The sequence below is a fragment of the Gorilla gorilla genome, chromosome 1 (assembly GCF_029281585.2).
Source record: "Gorilla gorilla gorilla isolate KB3781 chromosome 1, NHGRI_mGorGor1-v2.1_pri, whole genome shotgun sequence".
In the NCBI taxonomy this organism is placed as follows: Eukaryota; Metazoa; Chordata; class Mammalia; order Primates; family Hominidae; genus Gorilla; species Gorilla gorilla.
The window spans coordinates 184,788,568-184,813,792 of NC_073224.2; the positions used below are offsets into that span (position 1 = coordinate 184,788,568).

Here is a 25,225-nt window from a genome sequence, read left to right on the forward strand (position 1 = left end):
ACCATTGATTGTGCCCGTAGATTCTGTGGGGATGGGATTCAGACAGCAGTTTATCTCTGCTCCATGATACTGAGAACCTCAGCTGGAAGACTAAGTCTGGGGATGACTTGATGACTGTAGGCTGGCCTCATGTGAAGGCTCCTCCTCTGGCCTTCAGGGGCTGGTTGTCCAATGAGACCTTAGTGAGACTATTGGACAAAACAACCATACGGGCCCTCTGCATTTAGCCTGGGTTCCCTCAGGACATGGTGTCCATGTTGCAGGAGGGAGTGTCCCGAGAGAGAACCAGGAGGAAGCTGTATTGCCTTTCATGACCTAGGCTTAGACATGTCTCTTTCTGCTGTATTCTATTCACCGAAGCATGCACACACAAAGTTCCACCCTGGTTCAGATCCAGGGGAAGTAAATGCCACTTTATTATGAAGAGAGACAAGGTTCTGGAAGAGTATGTGGGGCCAGAAATACTGCTGTGGCCTTTTGGGAAAATAGTCCGATACATGAAGCATTATGCCTGACAAGAAGCTAAATCCCAGAGAAATGATCTGGAGTGCAGAAAGCTAGAGAGAGTGAGTTAGGGGATAGACCATTCAAGGCCTTGTAAAATATTTTAAACATGATTTAGGCTTATCTTAAGAACAGAGGAAAGCCATGAAGATTTTAAGGTTAACGTCAGATTAGTGCTTTATGAAGATCAGTATGAAAAGTAAATGTGTGTATGAGGCAGATGGAGACCAGTTAGGGAGCTGGTGAAGTAATCTAGGCATAAACCAGGGCTAGGTGGTAGCTGTGGAGATGGACAGAAGTAGAGGAATTGGAGAGAAATGTATGAGGTCCAATCACCAGGTCCTGGGGATGAGGATAGGAGAACAAAGTGTTAAGAATGGAATTGGAGAGAAGTGTATGAGGTCCAATCACCAGGTCCTGGGGATGGGAGAACAAAGTGTTAAGAATGGAATTGGAGAGAAATGTATGAGGTCCAATCACCAGGTCCTGGGAATGGGGATGGGAGAACAAAATGTTAAGAATGATCCCCTGGCTTCTGGCTATGTTACTAGATGAATCTGGTGCCATTCACTGGGATGAAGAATACAAGAAGGGGACCAGGATTTACGGGGGAAGGATCATGAATTTGGTTTGGGGCAAACATTGAATTAGAGAAGATGTCAAATAGGCCGTTGCATTTGTGGGTCTGAAGCTCAGAGGAGAAGTCTAACCTGGAGATAGAAATGTATGAGTCATCTACAGATAGGAGGTAATTGACATCTGGAGTGTGGATATGGTCAACCAGAGAAATCGACAGGAACAAAAAGAGAAGGCGGCTTAGCACTGGGGTTTGAGGAACTGAAGTATTTGATGACTAGGAAGACGAAGATGTACCAGAAGAGGAGACAGACTAGAACAGCCAGACCCATGGGAGGAGAACAGAGAGTGTGCTGTTCTAGGAGGCAGGGAAAAGAAGCCAGCATTTCAAGAGGAGGGAGTGGGCAGAAGGTCAGATACTCCTGAGAGGTAAGGTTAGGACTGAGATGTAATTGGATTTAGTGAAATAAAGTTCAGTGATGAACTTAACAGTAGCCATTTTGGAGAATAGGGACTCTCGAATCCAGATTGGGGTGTTGTCAGGAATGAGTCAGTGGTGTGGAGATGAAGATGGCAAATATAGATACCTCTTTGAAGAATTTATCCCCTCAGTGAGAAAAGAAATGTGAAGACAGGAGGGTTGTTGATGAAGGCAAGCATTTGATATTTTATCATGAGAAATGGGCAGTTTTTTTTTTGTTGTTGTTGTTTGTTTTGTTTTGGTTTGTTTTGTAGAGAGACAGGGTCTCACTCTGTTGCTCAGGCTGGTCTTGAACTCCTGAGCTCAAGTGATCCTCCCGCCTCGGCCTCCCAAAGTGCTAGGGTTACAGGCATGAGCAACCATGTCCGGCCTAGACAGTTCTATTTATTTATTTATTTATTTATTTTGAGACGGAATCTTGCTCTGTTGCCCAGGCTGGAGTGCAGTGGCGCAATCTCAGCTCTCTGCTCACTGCAAGCTCCGCCTCCCGGGTTCATGCCATTCTCCTGCCTCAGCCTCCCGAGTAGCTGGGACTACAGGCGCCCGCCACTACACCTGGCTAATTTTTTTGTATTTTTAGTAGAGACGGGGTTTCACCATGTTAGCCACGATGGTCTCGATCTCCTGACCTCGTGATCCACCCGTCTCGGCCTCCCAAAGTGCTGGGATTACAGGTGTGAGCCACTGCGCCTGGCCTGGACAGTTCATTTTTAAAGAAAGAGATGAGGTCACCTTCTAAGCGAGTGAGTAGAGAGGCCAAAATGATAAAAGTTGAGAATATTTGAGATATTCTTGGTGAAAGATGTGATTATAGGAAAGAAAGGTAGAATCCATGCTATTGGTATTAATAGCTACCATTGATTCAGTATCTGCTCTGTGTTACATAGGAAATTTTTAGAGTAATCACTAATTAGTTTATTTGCTTTTTATCTTAATCCCTTTTCGTCAGAAGAATGATGAGAATGGAAACTGCTCAGGGGAAGGAATTGAATTCCCTACAACAAATTTATATGAACTGGAAAGCCGTGTTTTGACTGATCATTGGTCCATCCCTTACAAGCGAGAAGAATCACTAGGCAAATGCCTGTTGGCATCTACCTACCTAGCAAGACTTGGTAAGTTTTCAGACCTTAGAACACATGAGGACATTTGTTTCATAGAAGGCCTGAGTTTAATCTTAGCCTTTGTTGTTGCCTAGCTGTGTGTTATTGGACAGATCATTTATTCTCTTAGTCTTTGCTTATCTCCTGCAGAAGAAAAGCTTTGAACCAAATTAATTGTTTTCTTCTACCTTTGACAGAGTATAAGATTATTTAAAATATAATTGAAAAGCTTAATGGAAATTGAAATTAACTTTTTCCACAGAAGCTTGGAATACTTTAAATTAAGGCTCATCAATTCAACAGCTTTTTTTTTTTTAAGAGAAGAAAGTTATATTTATTTAACAAACTTGTGCTTAATAAGTACCCGACATTGTTTTAAGCTTTATAAATATCAAGCTATTAAAATAATAAAATATCAATAGATTGGAAGAGTGGGTGTCAGTATGAACACCTGTACTAAAAAAAGAGAAAATAACTTATTTTTTCATATTGAATTCAGTTATGAAATGAATATGGCCAGAATATGGTGTATTTCTGACTGGCTTCTCAGCAGTAGCATTTATTGAGCACCTGTTAGGATCTAGGTACTATTCTAGGCAGTGGGTCTGAAAAAAAGAGAGTGTGTTTAGCAGTATTCCCAATGATAAGCAAAACCTATTATTGAGTTTAATAAAAAAATGTACTTTTTCCAAAAGATGATTTTACAGGGAATTTATTCATTCACTTAGCAAGTATTTATCACTTACTATGTGAATTGTGCCAGACACAGATCTGTGTAATGGAGTTCATTGGTTTGTTTTAGGGAAGAAGAGTAATTTAGGCATTTATTGCAAATATTTGTGTGGTTTTTTGGTTTTTGTTTTTGTTTTTTTTGTTTTTTTTGTTTTTGTTTTTTGATTTTTGAGACAGGGTTGCTTAGGCTGCAGTGCAATGGCGTAGTCATGGCTAACTGCAGCCTCAACCTCCCAGGCTTAAGTGATCCTCCTACCTCAGCCTCCCAAGTAGCTGGGACAACAGGCAAGCACCACCACACCCAGCTTTTTATTTTTTGTAGGGACGGGGTTTCACTGTGTTGCCCAGGCTGGTCTCAAACCCTTGGGCTCAAGTGATCCTCTTGCCTCGGCCTCCCAAAGCTCTGGGATTAGAAAATATTTGTGTTTCTATAGAACTTTTTAGGGAAATAATAATGGCTAGTAAGTAGCTGCTGTTGGTGTTTTATTAGCTATTTAATCAGATCATTGAAGTTACTCTGACATGGAAATGTAAGTTCAACCATTTCAGTTCAATTGGTATTTATTTAATCTAATGCTATGGTTATTTCTCAGCCTTTCCTTCATCAAAGGTATATATTCTACTTTTAATAATTTCATAAGAACTAAGGTTCCTATGACATAGTTCCATATGTATGAATTTAGAATGATGTATATGATTTTTACGAACTACCAAAGACCTAAATAAAGTGTATTATTTCATTCATTTTACTAAGGTCTTTCTGAGTCTGACTTAAATAAAGTATATTATTTCATGCATTTTACTAAGGTCTTTCCGAGTCTGATGAGAATTGTAGAAGGTTTATGGATAGGTGTATGCCTGAAGCATTTAAAAAGGTAAGAAAAATGTGCTGCTGTGATATTTTGTGTGTGTCGGGGTGGGGGCGGGGTGAAGGAAGAGAAGCTTTTTGTTTTAATTCTAGTTTTTTATGTATAAGACCAGTTTATGAATCTTGTTCAACTGAGGAATCCTCTAATATGAAAAACGGAACTCTGAATTTGGGGCTTATAAATGATTTACTTCTTTTATATTGTCTGTATGTGTCTTTGGTTAAATATAACTTTTATTAATAATAAATACTTCCTACTATTTAATTGCTAAAGAATAGATGAAGACTTAATTATACTAGACTTAATAGATTAAGACTTAATTATACTAGGATATTGCACATATTAGTAAACAAAGACTTGTGGCACTTAGAAAGACAGTATATACTTATCAAAATATGAGCCATTTTAAGTGTGTGAGACAGGAGAAGACATTTTAAACTACTAAAAGATTGACTAGGTATTCTCACTGACATGCATAAGGCACCACCTCTATTAGAGCCAGAGTGATATGCCTGCTTCCATTCGGGTCACATCTCTTAGAAAGCAGTGTTTCTTAACAATGGGAATGGGAGATCACAAGAATTGTGTTTCTAAAAACAGACTAAATCAGCCTCCCTTTTTAGCAGATGAGCCTTGAATCCTCATTAGAGCAAAGACTGTGTCTGTTAACATACTGCCCTTTCCCCCAGCATATAACTAAGTGCCTAGCTCATAGAAAGAGCTCAGAAAAGTTGCAATGAATGATTCTTTTGCTGGCTTAACTGCTGGATTTTGACACCCATTTTTGTCCAATATGTAAATAAGTCACTAGAACTACAGATGGGTAATGTTTGCATTTATCTTAAGACCCAGTAAGGCCGGGTGCAATTGCTCACGCCTGTAATCCCAGCACTTTGGGAGGCCAAGGCAGGCAGATCACAAGGTTAGGAGTTCAAGACCAGCCTGGCCAACATAGTGAAACCCTATCTCTACTAAAAATGCAAAAAATTAGCTGGGCCTGGTGGTGGGCACCTATAATCCCAGCTACTCAGGAGGCTGAGGCAGGAGAATCTGTTGAACCCAGGAGGTGGAGGTTGCAGTGAGCCAAGATCACACCATTGCACTCCAGCCCGCGTGACAGTGCGAGGCTCCGTCTCAAAAAAAAAAAAAAAAAAGAGACCCAGTAAAACAAAGAGTTCATTTGCAAATAGTTATTCCCAGTTGCATTTTGGTAGGCAGAATCTCCCGTGATTCAATCCTTAAAAAAATACATATAATTAATTTTAGAAGCAAAAGTAGCTTCATTTTTTAAAAAATGGAGAAATCTTTTCAAATTGTCATTTGGGCAAAGATTATATGAAATGAAGATTTATCTTCATTTTAGATTAGCTCATCCATCAGTTTGTAGTTTAAAATAATTTTAAGCTTTTAAGAATTACAGCAGCTTTTAAAAAATCCAAAATTGGCTAGGCCCAGTGCTTCGCACTATAATCCCAGCACTTTGTGAGGCCAAAAGCGGGAGGACATCTTGAGGCCAGGAGTTTCAGACCAGCCTGGGCAACATAGTGAGACCCCTGTCTCTACAAAATTTAAAAAAAGTAAAATAAAAATAGCAAAATTGTTATATTGTAACATACTGTGACACACATCACAGTGGATGCATAAACTTAAAAGGAAAAGTGTATTCAGAGTTGTGGAAAAGGACTTATTCAAGGTTGAGGATCTCCAGATCCAGAAATCCGTGTATCCAGTCCATTCACCAGCAAGTTGCATATTTGGAATATAACACTCTAACTCTGTACAGAGATACTTCAGAAAACTGTTTTGTCTCATGCCTTCAGCTGTTAGGAGCAGTATAATAAATGGTCACATGGTTGGTCATTTTTCTGTAAAACTGTGAGTACAAAGGTACCATGCCTTATGTTATTCAGTTTTGTTAAAGTAAAAATATTAAATTCTCTTGCACTTTAGAGCTATTAAAAAGGTTCTCCTCCCCGTCAATTAGGCATACTTTCTTTTATTAAATCAGAAGAGCTAGAGTTCTGTGTGCCTTTAGGCTTGTCTGCCAGAAAACTCAGTAGGATTTGATATAATTGGTACTACTTACCTAGCTGTGTTTCCCGGTTCGATGACCATCCCTCTCCCCAATTCCCCAGGCTTTTCTCACGAGCTGTCACACATTTTCTTTTAGAAGTAAGGGTATGAATGATATGTGATTACATAAATAAGGTGCACAAAGGAGCTTTGTTGTCATTTCCACCTTCTTCACCTTTTACCTTCAGGCTAGCCTGGATTTTTACTAGTGTATTCAGACAGAGAAGATAATTCAGGTTTGACCATAGTGCATGGTTATGTTTAAACCTTGTGTGCATCTTCTCCACAAGGTACTGCCTGCCTTTCCCTATCTCTTCTAGAATGTAGGCAGAATTGCATTTTCAAAGTGAAAAATGAGCAAATGGAATGGTGCCAGAGGGATTGCTGCTTAATCCACATACATTTTTATTTTGTAGTCACTTGAAGCTTCTTAATTGGTAATCTCTGCTTTGTTTTGCTTTATTATTTAATTTTTAACTATAGGAGGAATATATAGTTAGGCAAAAAAAATTCTGCAAAAAATAGTAACTTACTGGTTTACATAAAATCAGTCTTATGACTTCTGCTAATTTGAGCAAGTAGTGCGGCTAATTAGTATTTAGAAAATCTGGAACCGAGGTTTTTCTCTGCAGCTATTACAGTTTGGGCTCTTCCAGCCTGCTCTTTTTAAAGAGGTTCTCAGTGAGGCCAAGATGAAATTTTTGTTGCATAGTATTTTCCCTTTGAATATTTGTTGCATAGTATTTTCCCTTTGAAAAATCTTACAAAAACATGAAACCACCATACCAATTTAAGTGAAATCCTTTGATTTTTCATTTCTTGTTCTGGCACTTGTTCTGCACTTCCCCAAAGACCAGAAGACTGAGAATTAAGGGCATTCAATTTCTCTACTTTTTAAGGAATCTAAGAAAGTATCTAATTATAAGATTTGTACCATTGTTTTATATTTGATGTTTTATGTTTAAGAAACATAGCTGCAAAGCAAACAGTTTAATGTCTTAAAACTTAGAGCTAATTTAGATTTGCTTAAATAATTAAAAAAATAAATATTATTTTGTACCTACCAAAAAGGAAAATGTAAGCCAAATAAACTGTTAAGATATTTCTAAGATTTTTTTTCACATTCTGAGTCCTGCTGTCATCTAGTCAACAGGTAGAAAAAAATTATCCTATTTCTGAGATGTTAAAAAATATTAAAAGGATATGTATGTTAGAATCCATGCAATACAGCATTCATTTCTTAGGTTCCAGAAATATTAATATGGACAGCCAGCCATCAAGATATATTAATAATGCCTTACCATTTATAAAATGCTTTCATATTTGTTATATCTTTTAATCCTCATAACATTTGTATGAAGTAGGTAGGAGTTATGCCTCTTTAGAGATAAGAGAAATGAGCCTTTGAGAACTCAGGCAAATTTGTTCAAGGCCACACAGCTAGAAAACAGTAATACTGGAATTGATCTCAGGTTTTTACCTTGCTCTGCACCGTTTGACCTACCTTTGTAATTATGAAAAGTAGAGGACCAAATAAAATTTTTCTTTTAAACAAAGTGCTTTCATGCAAGAGAATTAAAATTCAAAAGCAAAACTCTGTATTGACTTTGAAATAAATGGGCAAGTAGATGAACTACAGCTATGGGTCTTTTAAAAGCCAATCATCTACATAAAAAAGTATTTTCATCATAATCTCTCACTTATTTGAGATGGACTTGATAAACTGTAGATTTATTTTCTTTTTTCAAGTTAGACTCTAGATTGCCCTTTATGTTTTTATAGCTCCTGACATCAAGTGCTGTTCACAAGTGGGGTACTGAAATTCATGAAGGAATTTACAACATGTTGATGCTATTAATAGAACTGGTCGCAGAGAGAATAAAACAAGATCCAATTCCCATTGGTCTCCTGGGTGTGCTTACAATGGTATAGTATCTCTAAAATTAAGTACTTTGTGTTTTGATTTTGTTTAAAATACTTGCTGTTCTCTGACTTGTGATTAATAATGAGTGATAATGATTTTATCGTTAAGGATATTAGCTGTTAGGATCCTTTGTCTTTATTTTAAAAGCAGAGCAACCATCTTGTGTTCTCAGTTTGAAAGAAGTACTTTTCTAATTTTAATGGGTTTTTCAACTTAGAGAATGATTAAATGCCTTTCTCTTACCTCTCCCCGATTATTCATGTCTTAAATACTTTCATATGGAGTGTTCATGTAGATGGAGTTTGGTTTCTGGCCTTTTCCCCCAACAGGTAACAGTAGCTGCATGAAGAAGGAACCCTCATATTTTCCCCTCCTGACTTCTGCCCTCAGTGCCTCTGTTCCTCATCTCATCCCTGGTAGCCCTAGCACACTTGGGGCATTGGCATCACACTGCCTTGAGTCAGACCTCTTATCCTGTTACCTCCTCCTCTTCCTTCACAGTGAACACTGAACAGGACAGGAGAATAGCACATTAATTCTTAGCACTTCTGCACTAGCTAAGGCGTATGCTTTCGGTGTATTCTTGAAAGATCCCATTAATGAGGGGAGTCCAAGGCTATATTTTTATCTTCTTTTCTAATGCTAATATGTGTTGCTATAGAAATAGATAATAATGTTTCTGTGTTCTCTTTGAATCTAGGCTTTCAATCCTGATAATGAATACCATTTTAAAAACAGAATGAAAGTGTCTCAAAGGAATTGGGCAGAAGTGTTTGGAGAGGGAAATATGTTTGCTGTTTCACCTGTATCGACTTTCCAAAAGGTAAACATCATTTAGTTTCATCTTTTTATAGAAAAATGTATTGAAAAAGAAGATTTTCTGTGCTATAAAAAAGACAAGTTACATGGGAGGATTAAAACAATCTGAAAAATGACAAATATCCCATCTGGCTCATAAAATTGCCTACATTTTTTTTCAGACAGTGCATAATTTTTCCATAGCTCTTAACTAATATCATGAAGAATTTTATAGGTTTGAAATGATATTTAGTAAAATGAGAAATGTCTTTAGCGTCATCTATTAGATTATCAGAACCCCAGTTTAATTGGTGTTCCAGTTTCTTAGAGAGAGTTGAGAGACTATAGCATTTAAAATGATTACTTGTACCTAGAAAAAATAATCTAGTACTTAATCTCATATATATTTTCTTTTGAACTTCATATGCATTAAAACTTGCTTTTTCAGGCCTGGAACCAGTATATTTTATATCAAAAGACTACAGTCTGCCAATAAGAGTATACTCACAAGAAGTAGATAATCTAAACGGTCCTTTAGTTAAAACACTGTTTGGTTTCAGAAACAGTTGAAAGAAGTTGAGTTTAATCAATAGAAAACTTGTTCATTGCTTTAGTGGAAGTAGAGGTTTAGGTCAGCAATCATTTATTTAACATTTACTATGTGTCTGGCATTATTCTAAGTTTGAGATATAAACATAAGTACACAGTCCTGTCTTTTAATATAAACAGTGATAAGATGTGATTACTAGCTTGTAGTATAGTGGAGGAAATACGAAAACAAAAAAATGACAGCATGATAAATAGTAGGTGGAATTATAATAATATGTACTGTGCGTAGAATCCAGGGGAAGGGGTAGTTATTGCCACCTTGGGGAGTCAGACAGTTCCCCAGAGAGGAGGAAAAAGCTGAGTGGAAAGGACAGTGAATATGTACTTTGGAATTTAATCCCCACAACAGCTCTTTGAGTTGGGTACTATTTTTACCCCCATTTCATAGGTGAGAACTGAAACAGACAGAAGTGAAGTACTTGCCCAAGTCCACATACCTAGTTACAGGGAGAACCCATGCAGGCAGCTAGTCTGTGTTCTTTAACCATATGCGGTATTGCCTCCCCAAATGCTAAACTCTTCTCTTCAGATGTGTTGTGAAGATCAAGTGACAAATATACATAGAAATACTGAACATGGTGGTTCACTCTAGTGAGCGCTCAGCAGGTATTCATTCTCTTTTTTTCACTTTACGTATGCATCCACTGAGACCCAGAAAGGTGCAGTCTTTGTGTTTCCTCTCATTACCACAAAGGAATTCTCTCTCCTCTAGATCCCCTCTTCTCTTGCCTTCTCAAGCATATTCCTCCTTCAGCTTTCTATTTTTTCTTTGGTATCCTCAATCTTTCCCTCACTGTTGGGATTGTTACTCTTGTATGCAACATGATCTAGTATTTCCCATCTTTAAATATTCTGCCTTTAATATCATATCCCTCTGTATGGTCCTCTGCTCCCCTTCCCAACCAGACCTCCTGAAGATTCCATGTCCTCCCTCTCAGTTATTCTTTCAGTGGTTATCCTAAAATGTTAACTTACTAAACAAAATCTAAATTTCACTAGTATCTTTCTCCTCCTTGAGCAGTACATAAAGACCTTAGAATGTTGCATGTGCTCGCTCCCCTCTTAAATGATTCGTTACCTCTTTATTTTACTTGTGCATTGTCTTAGTCCCCTCCTATCATTTTTTACCCGGTAAAGTTGATAGTGCATTCTATAAAGAATCCTTTAGTAAGGTTCTGTTTGTGGGTAAGTCTTGGTTTTTGATGGCCTGAACTTTACTTTATTTCCCATTCCTTGAAGTATGTATTTTCACTGGGTTCAAAAGTCTAGATGATATTTCTTTTCTCTCAGAATATTAAAGATAACCATTTCACTGTCTTGTGGCTTTGATTATTGCTGTGGAGAAGTTGGCTATTGATCTGACTGTGGTTCTTTTATTAGAAGTCTCTCTTTCCTCCATGGCTGTATTTTGAAATCTTTTCTTTCTCCTTAATGTTTGTAAATTTGATTGTAATGTGATTAACCATGGTATTCTTTTTATTTATTTTGCTTCAGGTTCATTGGGCTTCTGAATCTAGGGTTAATGTCTTACATCAATTCTGGAAATTTCTCAGCCTTTATCTTTTAAAATATTCCCTCTTCCCCATTAGTCTCTCTTCTTCTGAAACTTGATTGGATACATGTTAGACTGACTCATTCTGTCCTCTGTGACCCTTAACACCTTTTCACATTTTCCATTTTTTTGTCTCCTTGTGTTGCAATTGTGATAACTTTTTTCCAGATCTATAGTAGTACAATTCACGGATTTTTTTTTAATTTATATCTACTTTGCTGTTTAACTTGTTTATTTAAGTCTTTAATTTCGGTTACTGAATTTTTCATTTATATAAATTTTGGTTTTTTTACTGTTTCATTTTGTATTGTCTCATGTTCTTAACTCGTATTTTCAAGCCCTAATTTGTTTAATGTTTACTTTATATTCTGTGCCTGATATCTACAAGTCTGATTCTGCTGGCTTTTACTCACTTGCTTTGTGTATGTATGTAGGTGTATGGAAGTATATGTATACTTATTTGTTTGTTCATTTTTCTGTGAACTCATATTTCTTAGCATTTAATCTAGGAGGGGGCAGTTTGAGGCTTAAGTTGAAAGTTCTTTCTTCCAAAAAGGATGTACTTTTTGGTAAGTGCCTGGAAGCACTACAGTTTGTGACCATTTTAGAATAAATTATCAACTTAAGGTTTTTCAGACCATAATGTCAGTGTGAATTTGAGCAGTAAAGCCATATGAGGGCAATTCTGTGGTTATGAATTCTTGGAGAATTTTTTTCTCCCTTTAGGCATCCTTATTTTCCCTTTCCACAGGTAAATCTATTTCAGTTCATCTGACACCAAGGATGTAGCCCTTTAGTTCCAGCTTTGCGTTGCATTTCCTTCTTGAGTCACCCTGTCCCACCTGGGGTTGGTGTCCTTTTCTCCTGCAAATGGACACTTACGGTCACCAGGGCTCTGCAGCTGCCTGTGGGTGAAGCTGGCTTCAGAGCCTTCCTGCGTGTCTCACAGGATTCCTGCTTTCTCTTTGTTTTAAGCTTCTGAGCTTTTTTATTTTTTTTTTTTGTCAACTCAAATATATTTTTTAAAATATTATATTTTAGTGTTTTTATCCAGTAGTGTTATTTTTAGCTGGAGAACCATTTAGGATACTTAGACAGAAGTCTACTAACTTTTCAGGGCATTCCATTCTGCCTTCATCCACCATCTGCTGAAATAATTCTCGTTAAGACACCAACACCCCTGCATGTTTCCAGATTGGAAAGAAATGTCCCTTGACCCCCATCAACAGCACTGACCCCAGTTGCTCCCTTCTTGGAGATATTTCTTGCTTGGCTTTCAGGATACTGCAGTGCCTTGTGTTTCTGCTTGCCCCCAAGCCATGTTTCCTCTGTTGACTCCTTCACCTCTATCCAGTTTTGATCTTCAGCGCTTCCTTTCTTTATTCACTACACTTTCTCTAATGGATTTAAATGTCATATTTATGCCGATGACCCTCCAATTTATATCTCTGTGGCCCAAACCTCTTCTCTGAGTATACCAGACTTGAAGAGTCAATTATCTCCTTTTGGTTGCCATACAAAGTTCTCAAACTTAGTGTGTCTGAAATGGAATTTCATTTTGCCTCTCCAGCCTTTATTCTCCTTTTTAGTAAATAACATCATCATCTATCTAGATGCTCAAGCCAGAAACATAGGAGTCAGCCAGGATTCATTCCTTGAATAAAGAATAACCAAACCATAAACAAGTCCTTTGATTTAATCTCTAATATGTCTCCATTTGACCTCTCTCGCCCCCTTCTGCTGCCATCCTTCTCCACACACAGCTGTGAACTATCTAGACACTGCACTGGCCTTCTGACTGGTTGTGTCTGACTATGTCTCATTCTCCCGTTCATCCATTCCATTCCATTCTTCACAGAACTGCAAGAGTGACCTTAAAATATAAAACACTCTCTTCCTGAAAACGCTTCTGTTGCTTTCTTTCTAATCATGGTCTGTAAGTGTCTCCATGATCTACATTCTTTGCCTCTCTGTACAACCTCATCTCTGCCACTCCTGGCTCACCGTGTCCCAGCTGGGAGAGTTTTTAAAACACAGCAGAGTCTTTTCTGCCATCCCCCATCAGGACCTTTGCCATTTTAGCCTCTCTGCCTGGACTGTTCTTTAAACGGCTACATCTGTCTCGTCTTTTAAAGATTATGTTTTCAGAGAAGTCTTTCATGACCACCACCCCAAGTAGAGGAAGGTCCTATTTTTCTTTCGAGGCCTTTTTGTTTTTCCTTTCGTGGGACTTAGCACAATTTGAATTGTCTTCTGAATATGATGCTCTACTTGGTTTTGTTGACCCTGCTAGAATGAGCTTCATAAAAGTAGGTACAACATCTCTTCGTAGTCACTGTTCTGTATCTAGTCCCTAGAACAGTGAATGCTCAAAAAGAAAAGAAAAAGAGGAGAAAATAGAGCTTGCTTAAGAGCATTAATTAATGATCTAACTGGGACTAAAACTTTTAATCTCTGCTGATTTACTGCTTCTTATGTTAATAATTAAGTTTTAATTTCTAAAATAAAACTTTTTTGGAGAATTTAACTCAGGTTATCCTGTATGTTGGAGAGCTTAAACAACTGATCTCAGCTATCCAAAAATGCACAGATGCTCCACATTGTGGCAGTTCCATCAAAATACAGACTTACAGACTCCCAAAATCATATACAGTAATGTTAAAGACATGTTAGGAAGCGTTTGGGAAAAAAACTTTGAAAATAGTTTCCAAACTTTTATAATTTTTCTTCTGACTTTTCATTTAGGATAAAAGAAATGTAAGGGTTAATGGGGAAGCTTTTATATTGCCATCTCAATTTTGTTTTTCTTTTCTCATAGGAGCCTCATGGATGGGTTGTGGATTTGGTAAATAAGGTATATGACTTTTGTTAATATTGTCATGTAGCATATTTTCAATTTTCTAATGAGACGTCCTAGAGTTTGGTATATTAAGCAAATGGCAGCTGCAGAGAATAATAAAAAAATGCTTTAAGGAGTGGATTTCATATTTTCTTCCTTTTTTTGTATGTACAATACTAGCAGGTAAACATCAGCTTTTGGACTTAGTACTATCTGCAGTATGCCACAGGAGCATTAGAAGGATCAATGCAAGGATTCTCTCAAGACCAATGTTACAGAGCACAACGATAAAGTAGAATTTTAGCTTTAGTTCCTTGCTTGAATTATTAATATATAATATTTTAAAATTAATATGTGTAGTACAATAGGATGACTGCAGTCAATAATAACTTAATTGTATATTTTTAAATAACTTAAATAATATAATTGGATTGTTTGTAACTCAAAGGATAAATGCTTGAGGGGATGGATACCCCATTCTCCATGATGTGCTTATTTCACATTGTATGCCTGTATCAAAACATCTCATGTGCCCCATAAACATATACACCTACTACGTACCAATAGAAATTTTTCAAAATAAAAAAATTAAAGAGAAAAATAAATTAATGTGTGCCTTTTTTCTTCTCAGTTTGGAGAATTAGGTGGATTTGCAGCAATCCAAGCCAAGCTCCATTCAGAAGATATAGAACTTGGGGTAAGTTAAACTACTGTATATGCTCACTGGAAATTAATTTCACTTGAGTTGGTGTACAGCCAGAGGATATGGTCTGGACATGCCAAGTTAAATGTTAAATTAAAGGTTCATCTTTAGAGGAGCAGATTCCACGGTCCTGATAACCAAAGAAATGTTTACTCCTAATTATAACCAAATTGCTATGTAGAGTTTTTTCCTCACTATTTTTTCTTTACCTGTGGTATTTTTCTCTTAATTTGTAATGGTTACATGAAATTATCTTGCTGTTTAAAGTTGGTTGCTATATGTGGCAAGTATATATATGCATAACAATTTTATGGCTCAGTTAAATGATTATATAAAATCAGAATTTACTGCATAGAGTCAGGCACAAATAAAAATACTTTTAACAGAGTTGTTTAGTAAGCTTTTTGGTGTTACAAAAACTTCTAGATAACAAATGGCTATACCATGGGAGCTTAGAATCATCAGGTACAGTGTTCATATCAACTTCATTTTCTCAAAACATAACCTCATAGTTAGGGGAATAACTAATCTTTAATTTTTCAGACACTGTTGACCTGTTTGTTGCTGAGAGCACTTCATTCTTTAATCATTCAACTAAAAACTGTTACGTACTTGGCATGAATAAGACACTGCGCTATCTGCTGTAATTTGATCAATACAGAAAATAATGTGTTAAAATAATACACCCAGGTGTTACAGATTGTGCTTACAGTTGCAGTTATTTTTGTGAAACCATGACTAATCAATTCCTATTGGTCCCTCTATGGGTGAAGGAAATAGCAATGCTCAAGGAGAGAGACTGATGGTGTAGTAATAGATTGACTCTTTCTTGCTACCCAGTGTTTATCCTAAAGATCAGATGTCTGCCATATCACAGACGCTGATGCAGAAGCCTCCACTTGCTTCCCTGGAAGTTAATTAGGTTGTTGAACTGTCCTTGTGATCCCCATTCAATAGATCAAGTATGTTGGAAAGGGCTTCATTGACTTGGAAGATAATATATAACAATTTAAAAAGCAAAACCAAAGAAAAACCTCTTCAGATCCAGGGTTAAAAAAAAAAAAAAATACAGAGCACTCCCAAATTTCTATCCTACTTGGATGAAAATTGGCTCAGGATAGATAGATGGGAATCTGGGCATAGCCCTCATTATTATCAAATGTGCTAAAGTTAAAGAGTCTTGCAAGATTTTTCCATAAGGTCAGACCATTTTTCAGAACAGTTGTGTTGTCTGCTGCAGTTGACACAGAATTATACTGTTTAGGTTGTATTGAGGGGATAGTAACACTCAGGCATTGGAGAGATTCCAAAGGTGTGGACTTGTGTAGGAGACAGGTATAATTAGAATTCACACATGCTGGATTTCTGACCAGTTAAGGTGGCTGTGTCCCAGGATAAATTTAGGCCATATTATTAAGTCTGAGTACAACTTTGGAATTTAAAAATATTAGAAAAAAATATCACTCACAAGCCCACTAGTTAAAAACACCTGTACAAAACAAGAAATGAAAGTTGTTGCTCATCCTTCTTCCTGATCCCCACACACATACCTAGGTAACGGTTACCAGTTTAACACATGCCTTTCTGGCTTTTCCCTGAATTTATATAAATCTATGCATGTTCTTTCTCTCTCTCTCTTTTTCTCCTAAACCTAAATTATCAAGCTATACCTGGTTGTATACTTTCATTTAACATAATATCATGGTCATCTTTCCAGGTTAGTACTATCAGTGTTTTTAATGACTGCAAGTGATATATTTCTGCAAATGGTATACCATGATGCAGACACTTATTAATGGGCATTGGATTATTTCTGTTTTTGCTATTATAGAGAGTGTTCCTTATAAATATGTCTCTATGTACATGCAGCTATTTCTGAAAGATCAATACCTAGAGAATGAGATTTCTGAATTGAAGATTACAGTCATTCCTTGGTATACTGGGGGATTGGTTCCAGGATTCTGGGTATACCAGAATCTGTCTATACTCAAATCCTGTAGTCAGCCCTGCAGAGCTCACGTATAATAAAAGTCAACCTTCATATATGCAGATTTTGCATCCCAGGAATATTGTATTTTCAGTCCTCATTTTGTTCAAAAAATCTGCATGTAAGTGAACCCATGCAATTCAAGCTTGTTTGTTCAAGGGTCAACTGTATATTTGTTTTAAAATTATAATTGACAGTGCTAAATGTCTTTCTAAAAAGCTTTTGCCCGTCAGTACTCCCACAAACCCATTTCATAATAGTCTCATTAGTGCTAAATATTTTCAATCTTTAATTTTCCAGTATGATGGACAAAAAATGGTATTTTATTATTTAATATGTAATACTCTGATTTCTTGTGAACTTGAGCATTTTGTCATATGATTATTGGTTATTTGTATTTCTTCTGTGAATTGACCTAGTTTATTTAGGTCTCTTTGGGTGGCGTGTTTTGTTAATTTTTAGGAATTATTTTTATATTAAGCTTATCAATGCTGTATCTGTTTTGCATATTTGTAAATCTTTTCTCCTAGTATTTTGCTTCTTTCCATTTTTATTGATGGTATCTTTTGCTATATAGAAGTTTCAGACTTTTATGTAGTCAAATTTTTCCTTGATGGCTTAAAAGTTTTCTAACTTGCTTAGATAATGTTCTCCCACCTCAAGTTTATAAAAATATATTTTTTCTTTTTATACTTTCATATTTTTATTTTTTTAACTTAGTCCTTGAATTCATTTAGAATTTATTTTTGTATATTTGAAAAGATAGGGATTTAATTTTATTTTCTTCCAAATAGGTAGCCAATTGTTGTTAGATCCTCTGTTGAATAATCTCTCTTTTCCTTATTATTTGTAGTTGCTGGCTTAATAATATCAAAGGCCCGTGTGCCAATGGATTTGTTTCTGGACCTCTGTTCCAGTCATTTATTAATTCATTCATTCTTTGGTTCATTTCTGTACTGTTGCAACATTGTGTTCATTACTGGTAGTGTCACTTCTGCCCAGTATCATTCTTTTCTAAAAAAATTTTTTATTGTTTCCATATTTTTAATGTTCTGGGTGTAGTAAACCTGTCAGGTTCTGCTGTAGAAAATTCTACTGAGATCATGTTTGGAATCGCATTAAATTTATAGGTCAGTGCAGAGAGAATTGATGTTTTTACAATAATGGTCTTTTCCATTTAGAAACATGGTGTCTCCCCATTTATTTGGGCTTCTTTGATGTATTTTAATAAGGTTTTATAATTGTCTTCAAGTAAGCCTTCAGTGTTTTTTGTTTAAGGAATATTTCATGCCTCAGCTATTCTCTCCTTTTTTAAAAAAATGTATAGTATTCTACAATGTAACTTTAAAATCATTTTATCTAATTCTCCAAAGATGTTTTATTGACATATTCTGATTTAAATTACATTAAATTTCTATAATAATTTAAGTGGGTTGACATCTTTATATCAATTCTTTCTATCCAGGAGTTTAGTTTCTCTAGTCTTTTATTCATGACTTGATCAACTCACTATTTAAACTTTTCTCTGATACATGAAAAGGGATTTGTTTAATTTTGACAGGAAAAAAATCCTCTCAAATGTATTTTTAATCTTCACTGTCTTTTTCCAGGCTGTCTCAGCACTGATTCAGCCCTTAGGAGTGTGTGCAGAGTACCTCAATTCCTCCGTGGTACAGGTAGGATTAAACCATTTCACATTACTTCATATGATTGAAGATATGCAAACAGTAATAACTTCTTTTTATCAGGTTATTCAGAGTGGTCTTTAATCCAGAGTAACTCCTTTTTTCACATTAGCTGTCCTTTTAATAAAAATGCCATCAGGTAATAAAAATTGTTGAATAATTTGAAGTATAGGAGACCTAACATTTGAGAAGGCCATTTACCTTTTCAGTTTATCATTTTATAAAATATAATTTTTATTTATTTTTCATTTTCTTATCTATAAAGTAGGCAGCATATCCTTATTTGCTTCAAGGATTATTTAAGGATTTAATGCCATTATGTATTGAATCAGATTAGTATTTATGTATTAAATCGGCTAGGCTCACTTACTGGCTCAGTCGCTCACTTCTGAATACCAGCTTAACAGCACATCTTGTCTGATTTCCTACCTCCGTAGGATTGTAAGTCAGCAGGTCATAGAACAGTCAAAGCTGTGAGTGTTCAGTTTTCTAATGCTAAAAGCCTATTCTGCTATCCTGTTTCCTTCATTTCAGTTAACAAGTTTTACCGAACAAAATGTCACGTTGAAATACTTCTATTTATTTATTTTTATAAATAAGTCTATGGACCCTATAACTTTTATAGAGCTTTTAAAAAATCACCATAAATGGTTTTGAAAGCATAGTGTCCTTCTGGAGCAGTGTTTTTAAATGCACTGTTCTTTCCAACATCACATTTACTTAGTGCCACTTTAATAAGGGAGATAGGATTTTTTTTTTTAGTAGGTTCTGGAAATTTCTGTTATTTCTTTTTTCTTTTCTTTTCTTTTCTTTTTTTTTTTTTCCAGACAGAGTCTCGCTCTGTTGCCCAGGCTGGAGTGCAGTGGTGTGATCTCGGCTCACTGCAACCTCTGCCTCCCAGGTTCAAGCGATTCTCCTGCCTCAACCTCTCAAGTAGCTGGGACTACATGCATGTGCCACCATGCCCGGCTAATTTTTGTATTTTTAGTAGAGACGGGGTTTCACCATGCTGGCCAGGCTGGTCTCAAACTCCTGACCTCGTGATCCACCCACCTCAGCCTCCCAAAGTGCTGGGATTACAGGCATGAGCCACCGTACCTAGCCAATTTCTGTAATTTCTAAATGTTAAATGCTTTCTTTAGATGTCAAGGTAATCCTGCAAGAGTTTTAGGTGAAATAGGATGGCTGTTTACATATTTCTCCATTCTGTATATTAAAACCTTTAGAAACAGCTAATGTTCCTTCAGTTTATTAAGCATATAAATATCATTAATTTCATAGTTGAAACACTAAGACATAAAGAGGCAAAGTGATTGGACTTTTTAATATTTTAATAATAAACATTAATAATTTAATAATCAGGGTCAGGATTGGGTTTCAAACACATGCTCTTTGCTCATGCCTTGCTATGTGGAAGAGAATTTAGCATAAATACCCCAGCTGCTAACTAACATTAAGGTCTTTAGAAATTCCAGATTTTATATATGTAAACAGAGTGTACCTTAAAAAGAACAAGAAGTGTATGAATTCCCAACCAAGCACATCTGACTTCATCTTTATTTTAATTATATCAAACCATCCAAAATTAAATTCATTCAGCAATAAACTCATATAATACATGTTACTTACATAACAGTTGTCTCTACTACTTGCTACTTGTATGACTTCAAAAGACTCTTATTTAACTTGTATGCCTCAATTTCCTAATCTGTAGAATGGCCATAATAGTAATAGCTGTCTCAAGAGTTGCAGTAAGGATTAAACAGCATGTGCTGAAAAGAACACTATGACTCTCTTAACCATAACAACTCTCTCTCCTTCCTATACAATTGGCATTAAGTGTAAAAGAAGAAATTCTATCTGGATAACTGCCTGATGTCATTTTAGCTCATTGCTAATGTATTCTTGGCTTTGACAGCCAAATATTGTTTATCTCTTTCTTCATCAGCTAAGTTTTAAATATTTTCTTACTTAGATGGAAGTGGTAATTTAGATGTATTAATAGCTAATACTTTACCATTCTCACATACTCTTCAGAGTTAGTTTTCTGGTTGTGTTACCATTCTGGAGCAGTGTATTGTATGAATTTCATCTATAGGCCTCATTCACATCAGTAAGCAAAAATCATTCATATTACAGCATAATTTCCATGGTCTGTGTTTATATTCAGTTTTAAAAATCAAACACAAAATATTTATTATAAAAACAATTCATGCTGTGTTTTAAAAGTTAGACTGTGTGTGTTGAGTCACTCTTCAAAATTACCTTTATAAGATAGTAATGACAGAAAATGTACTTATATTATAGTAAAGAAGCTGAGGCACCTAAGATTAAGCAGAGTCAGTTAAGGGTTTATTTGGCAGTATTAGCTAGTTAGTAGCTGCTCTGATATGAAAATTTTTATCTTTTCATTGCACCTTCTCCTTTGTGAATTGTAGATGAAGAAGTATTCTCTCTCTACTTTTGGGACAGCTTCGGGAGTTCTTAATAACTGTAGCATTTTATTTCTACAGCCCATGCTAGACCCAGTCATTCTTACTACAATCCAGGATGTACGGAGCGTAGAAGAGAAAGACCTCAAAGACAAGGTAAATGCCTTCTCCAGCCAGATAGGCCCCAGTGCCAGTTAGTTCACAGAAGCAGAGCCAGGACTTAACAGGGTTCACACACCATGCTCTTTGAATTCTGGTCACGTGCATTCACATCAAAATAACTTTACATTTCCTAATTAAAAAGTGCTGTTTCTGAAGCACCATTGGTGGTTGTTACCTCAGTCAATAGAGTTAATACAGTGTTCCCAGTAAGTGATACCATTCAGAATTTTACTAACATGATTTTGATGGTATCACAATTGGCATAGAGAAAGTTTTAAAATAATACAGTGTTACAACTTACCCAGAGTTGTTTAAAGCAATTTTACCATTTAAATTTAATATGACTTATTTTGTCTACCCTAAATTTTTCACAGGACCGTTCCCTTTCCTTTACTGCTCACCCATGTGCTAAGTTTTGTTTCTAAGCAAAATGAAGTTAATTGGCCTTGTAAAATATCAGATACTGCCAGACCATTGTTACCCTATATTCTTGTGTGTGTTATAAGAATTGGGATCAAAATGTTTTTACAGTTCCTTTTTTGTTTTTTGTTTTTATTCAATAAAAGAGATTGGTTAGCATCCCTGAGCTCTTGTCTGCCGTTAAGTTACTTTGCATGCGCTTCCAACCGGATCTGGTGACAATTGTGGATGACCTTCGACTAGATATTCTATTGCGCATGCTGAAATCACCACATTTCAGTGCTAAGATGAATTCTCTCAAAGAAGTAAGTTTTTCATTTGTTTCTACAAGACTTAATGCACAGATACTAAGTTCTGCCAAAATGTATGCTTATTAATATAAAAATTTTGAGAAATATGAATAATTTATTGTAATCATATAAAAAAGAATGATTCTGTATAAAATGTTGTATATAATTGTTAGTAAAGACATCTTCTGTGTTACTTTCAAAATTTACATCTGAAATATTTAAAATATTTACTGTTTTTTTGAAATTTCCTAGAATATAATCCCTTAGAATATACAGTTTGAGATTTACTTTTGCTCTAAGGGTACAGTTGATTTTGTTTTATTTCAGGTGTAAGTTTACTTAAACCAAATCTTCTAACTGGGGTTGGGACAAAAACTAAATGACTCCAGCAGTGTTGGTCAAAGCAAAATGATGGAAATAATTTTCTGTAGCTTTCTGAATTTGTTATCATATCCACAGAAACAGCACAGTTGGTTTTGGTGTGTGACACATGGAGCCAATGCAGTTCAGTTATAATTCAGTTATTTTTTCCTTCGGTTTTGTATTGTTAGGATTCTTGACTACCAGTGAAAGAAACTCATCTTGAACCATTGTAGACCAAAAGAGGAGTTCATTGAAAAGAGGCTGGGTTATTTTACATGAATGAAGGTTTACTAGCCAGACAAGAAAGGACGGGCACATGTGGGCAACAGAACAACTAGAATTTGCAAGCTGACCAATGTCAGGACTATGTCCAAGTCTCATCCCTGCTTTTCTTAGTATGTTGGCCTTGCTGCCTCTCTACCTGCATTTCGCGTTTTTCATATGGTAGAGATCAAGACAATGAATAGATCCAATGTTTCACATCCTGCAGTTCCCATCACCGGAGAGGGACTGACTCACTCTTTCTGCATATGAAGTGTCTTCCTGACACTTCTGTATACTTTCCACATATAAAATTTGGAGGGAGTGCCTGGTTGAGGTTTGGGTTAGATGTTCATCCCTGAGCCAATTAGCAGTGGTCCAGGGAATGACAGCTGTAAGAATGACTCCATGTTCTTTTTTTTTTTTTTTTGAGATGGGAGTCTCGCTCTGTCACCCAGGCTGGAGTGCAGTGGCACAATCTTGGACCACTGCAACCTCCGACTCCTAGGTTCAAGCAATTCTCCTGCCTTAGCCTCCCGAGTAGCTGGGATTACAGGCGCCCACGACTACGCCCAGCTAATCTTTTGTATTTTTAGTAGAGACAGGGTTTCTCCATGTTGGCCAGGCTGGTCTCAAACTCCTGACCTAAAGTGATCCACCCACCTTGGCCTCCCAATGTGCTGGGATTACAGGCATGAGCCACCATGCCTGGCCCTCCATGTTCTTTTTAAAGGGACATCACAAATGGTAGTCTGTTAACTTCGTATAACTGGCCTTTGATATATTTTGGCTAGTTATTGAAGCACATTGTAACATTGTAAAAATTATCTATCTATATATATATGAATATTTGATAATGTATATTAGACTCAGTCACAATAATCTTATCTTTTTAGGTAACCAAACTAATAGAAGATAGCACTTTATCCAAATCTGTGAAGAATGCTATAGATACAGACAGATTATTAGATTGGCTAGTTGAAAACTCAGTTCTGTCAATTGCACTGGAAGGTAAGTTGCTTTCAAAAAATAAAAATTACCTAACACATAATTTAAATAATATATCTTTGTATTAAAAAGTATACAAAATTGTTGCTTTGACTGTATTAGTCTTTAAATGATCTTATAGTAAGTTATTGCTTTGAATCAATAGAATTATATTTAGAGAGTCAGTCTTCACTGTATCTGACTTTCTCTCTCATGTTTCTTCAATTAGGCAACATAGACCAAGCACAATACTGTGACCGTATAAAGGGAATTATTGAACTCTTGGGTAGTAAATTGTCGTTAGATGAACTCACTAAAATTTGGAAGATACAGGTAGGTTGATCAGAATTATTTTTGCCTTTGCCTAATGTTTTTGGACTACAGGAGAGCGAAAAGGGTGATGAGAGAGCAGGAAAACAGAAACTTTATCTTGCTTTAAACAGAGCAGCTGTACCTAACCCACTTTATAGTTTCAGGTTTTTATTAAGATTGTATGTGTAAATCCACTCACCACAAGAAGTTTCAAACTGCTGATCTAGTCTGGTCTTCTAATTTTTTGAATTAAAAAATGAGAAGGTCATATAGCAGTTAGTGGCAGAGCTAGGAATAGGTGTGTGCCTTTGTTTATCAATCTAGTGTTCTTTTCATTATGTTATTAATTTTCATTAATAATTTTTTTTCCCATTTAGTCCCTGTTAAATAAAGATGATTGATGAGTTTGTAGATCTCATCTTACTAGGACTGTCAAGAGGTGTGACGAATCCAACATAGTCTTCAAATTTTTTTTTTTCACTTTGGTCATAGTCCATTTTACTGGTTTTCCTAACTTTCCTGGCATTGCTCCTTGAGTCCCCTTTACTAACTTATCCTCTTCTACTTTGACTTTATTTGTTTTTTTCAAGCCTTAGTTCTTAGCCCCTTTCTCACTGTACTGGCTTTCATAAGTCAATTGCAGGCATTCCTGTGGCTTTGACTACATTTGTATGCTGTTGACTCTATGAATTAAATCTCTAATTCAGATCTCTTCTTGGAGCTCCAATGCAGTATATCTAAATATGTAACACACATTCCCATGCATAGTGCATTGGCATCTTAAATTCATTATATCCAAACATGGTCATTCTCCAGTCTATTTCATTAATGGTATTATTCTTCATCTAGTTGGTAAGCCAGAGAAAAACCTGGAGCACTCTTTGACTGTATCAACTTAGTCACTGTATCAGTCAGAATCTAGTCAGGAAGTAGAAACTATGCTAGGTATATCAAGCAAAGGGAATTCATTACAGGGGATTGTCTACAAAAGTCTTCCTAAGTAAGGTAGAGGAGCAAAAAAAGAGAATGTTGGAGAAGCAAAAAGAAAGAAGGGGTATTAAGTTCAAGGAAATGAAGCTGCTCTTGGAGGTGCTTTTACTTTAAGTGCTGGAACTGTCAAAGAGGTGCTACTGCCACCAAGGTTTCCGGAGTCCCTTGCAGCCACAGCCAGCATCTGCATCCACTCTGAACCTAAGCCAGACGTACTTCATCCTTCATCCTGCCACTCATCTCCCAGTGCTTCCTCTCATTGGCAGAACGTAACAGGAAGTTGGCTGGCAGAGGAGTTTGGGAAATGTAGTTGGCAGGCTCCCAGCCCAGCATTACAGAGCAGACTATGAAAAGTCAGGTGCAGCAGTAAAAGAAAACAGTCCCGGGTCCCAAGATATTACTTCCCATGTCTTGACCTTGGTGGAATACACTCATATAATTTTGTTTTGCGAGTATAAATTTTGAATCCACATAAGGTTGAAGATTTAGGTTGAAGATTAGAGACCATGATTTATATATTGTATATTCCTACTACATTCAATGAATGAGTCTATGTGCATAGTATATATTGAG

The 25,225-nt window shown here is 36.2% G+C and overlaps 1 protein-coding gene across 2 annotated transcripts in view; it reads left to right on the top strand.

Moving 5' to 3' along the window:
• Positions 1-25,225, top strand: part of USP24 (ubiquitin specific peptidase 24) — a 148,372-nt gene that overhangs the window by 34,987 nt on the left and 88,160 nt on the right. Inside the window, exons 2-12 of one of the 2 annotated variants that reach the window (XM_004025861.5) lie at positions 2,511-2,676; positions 4,204-4,271; positions 8,121-8,264; positions 8,963-9,085; positions 14,040-14,075; positions 14,692-14,757; positions 18,361-18,426; positions 20,949-21,023; positions 21,596-21,754; positions 23,260-23,374; positions 23,580-23,683. In XM_004025861.5, coding sequence (XP_004025910.2) covers positions 2,511-2,676; positions 4,204-4,271; positions 8,121-8,264; positions 8,963-9,085; positions 14,040-14,075; positions 14,692-14,757; positions 18,361-18,426; positions 20,949-21,023; positions 21,596-21,754; positions 23,260-23,374; positions 23,580-23,683 — 1,122 coding nt within the window. The remainder of the gene's footprint in view (positions 1-2,510; positions 2,677-4,203; positions 4,272-8,120; positions 8,265-8,962; positions 9,086-14,039; positions 14,076-14,691; positions 14,758-18,360; positions 18,427-20,948; positions 21,024-21,595; positions 21,755-23,259; positions 23,375-23,579; positions 23,684-25,225) is intronic. The other variant, XM_055359172.2, reaches the window with a different exon arrangement.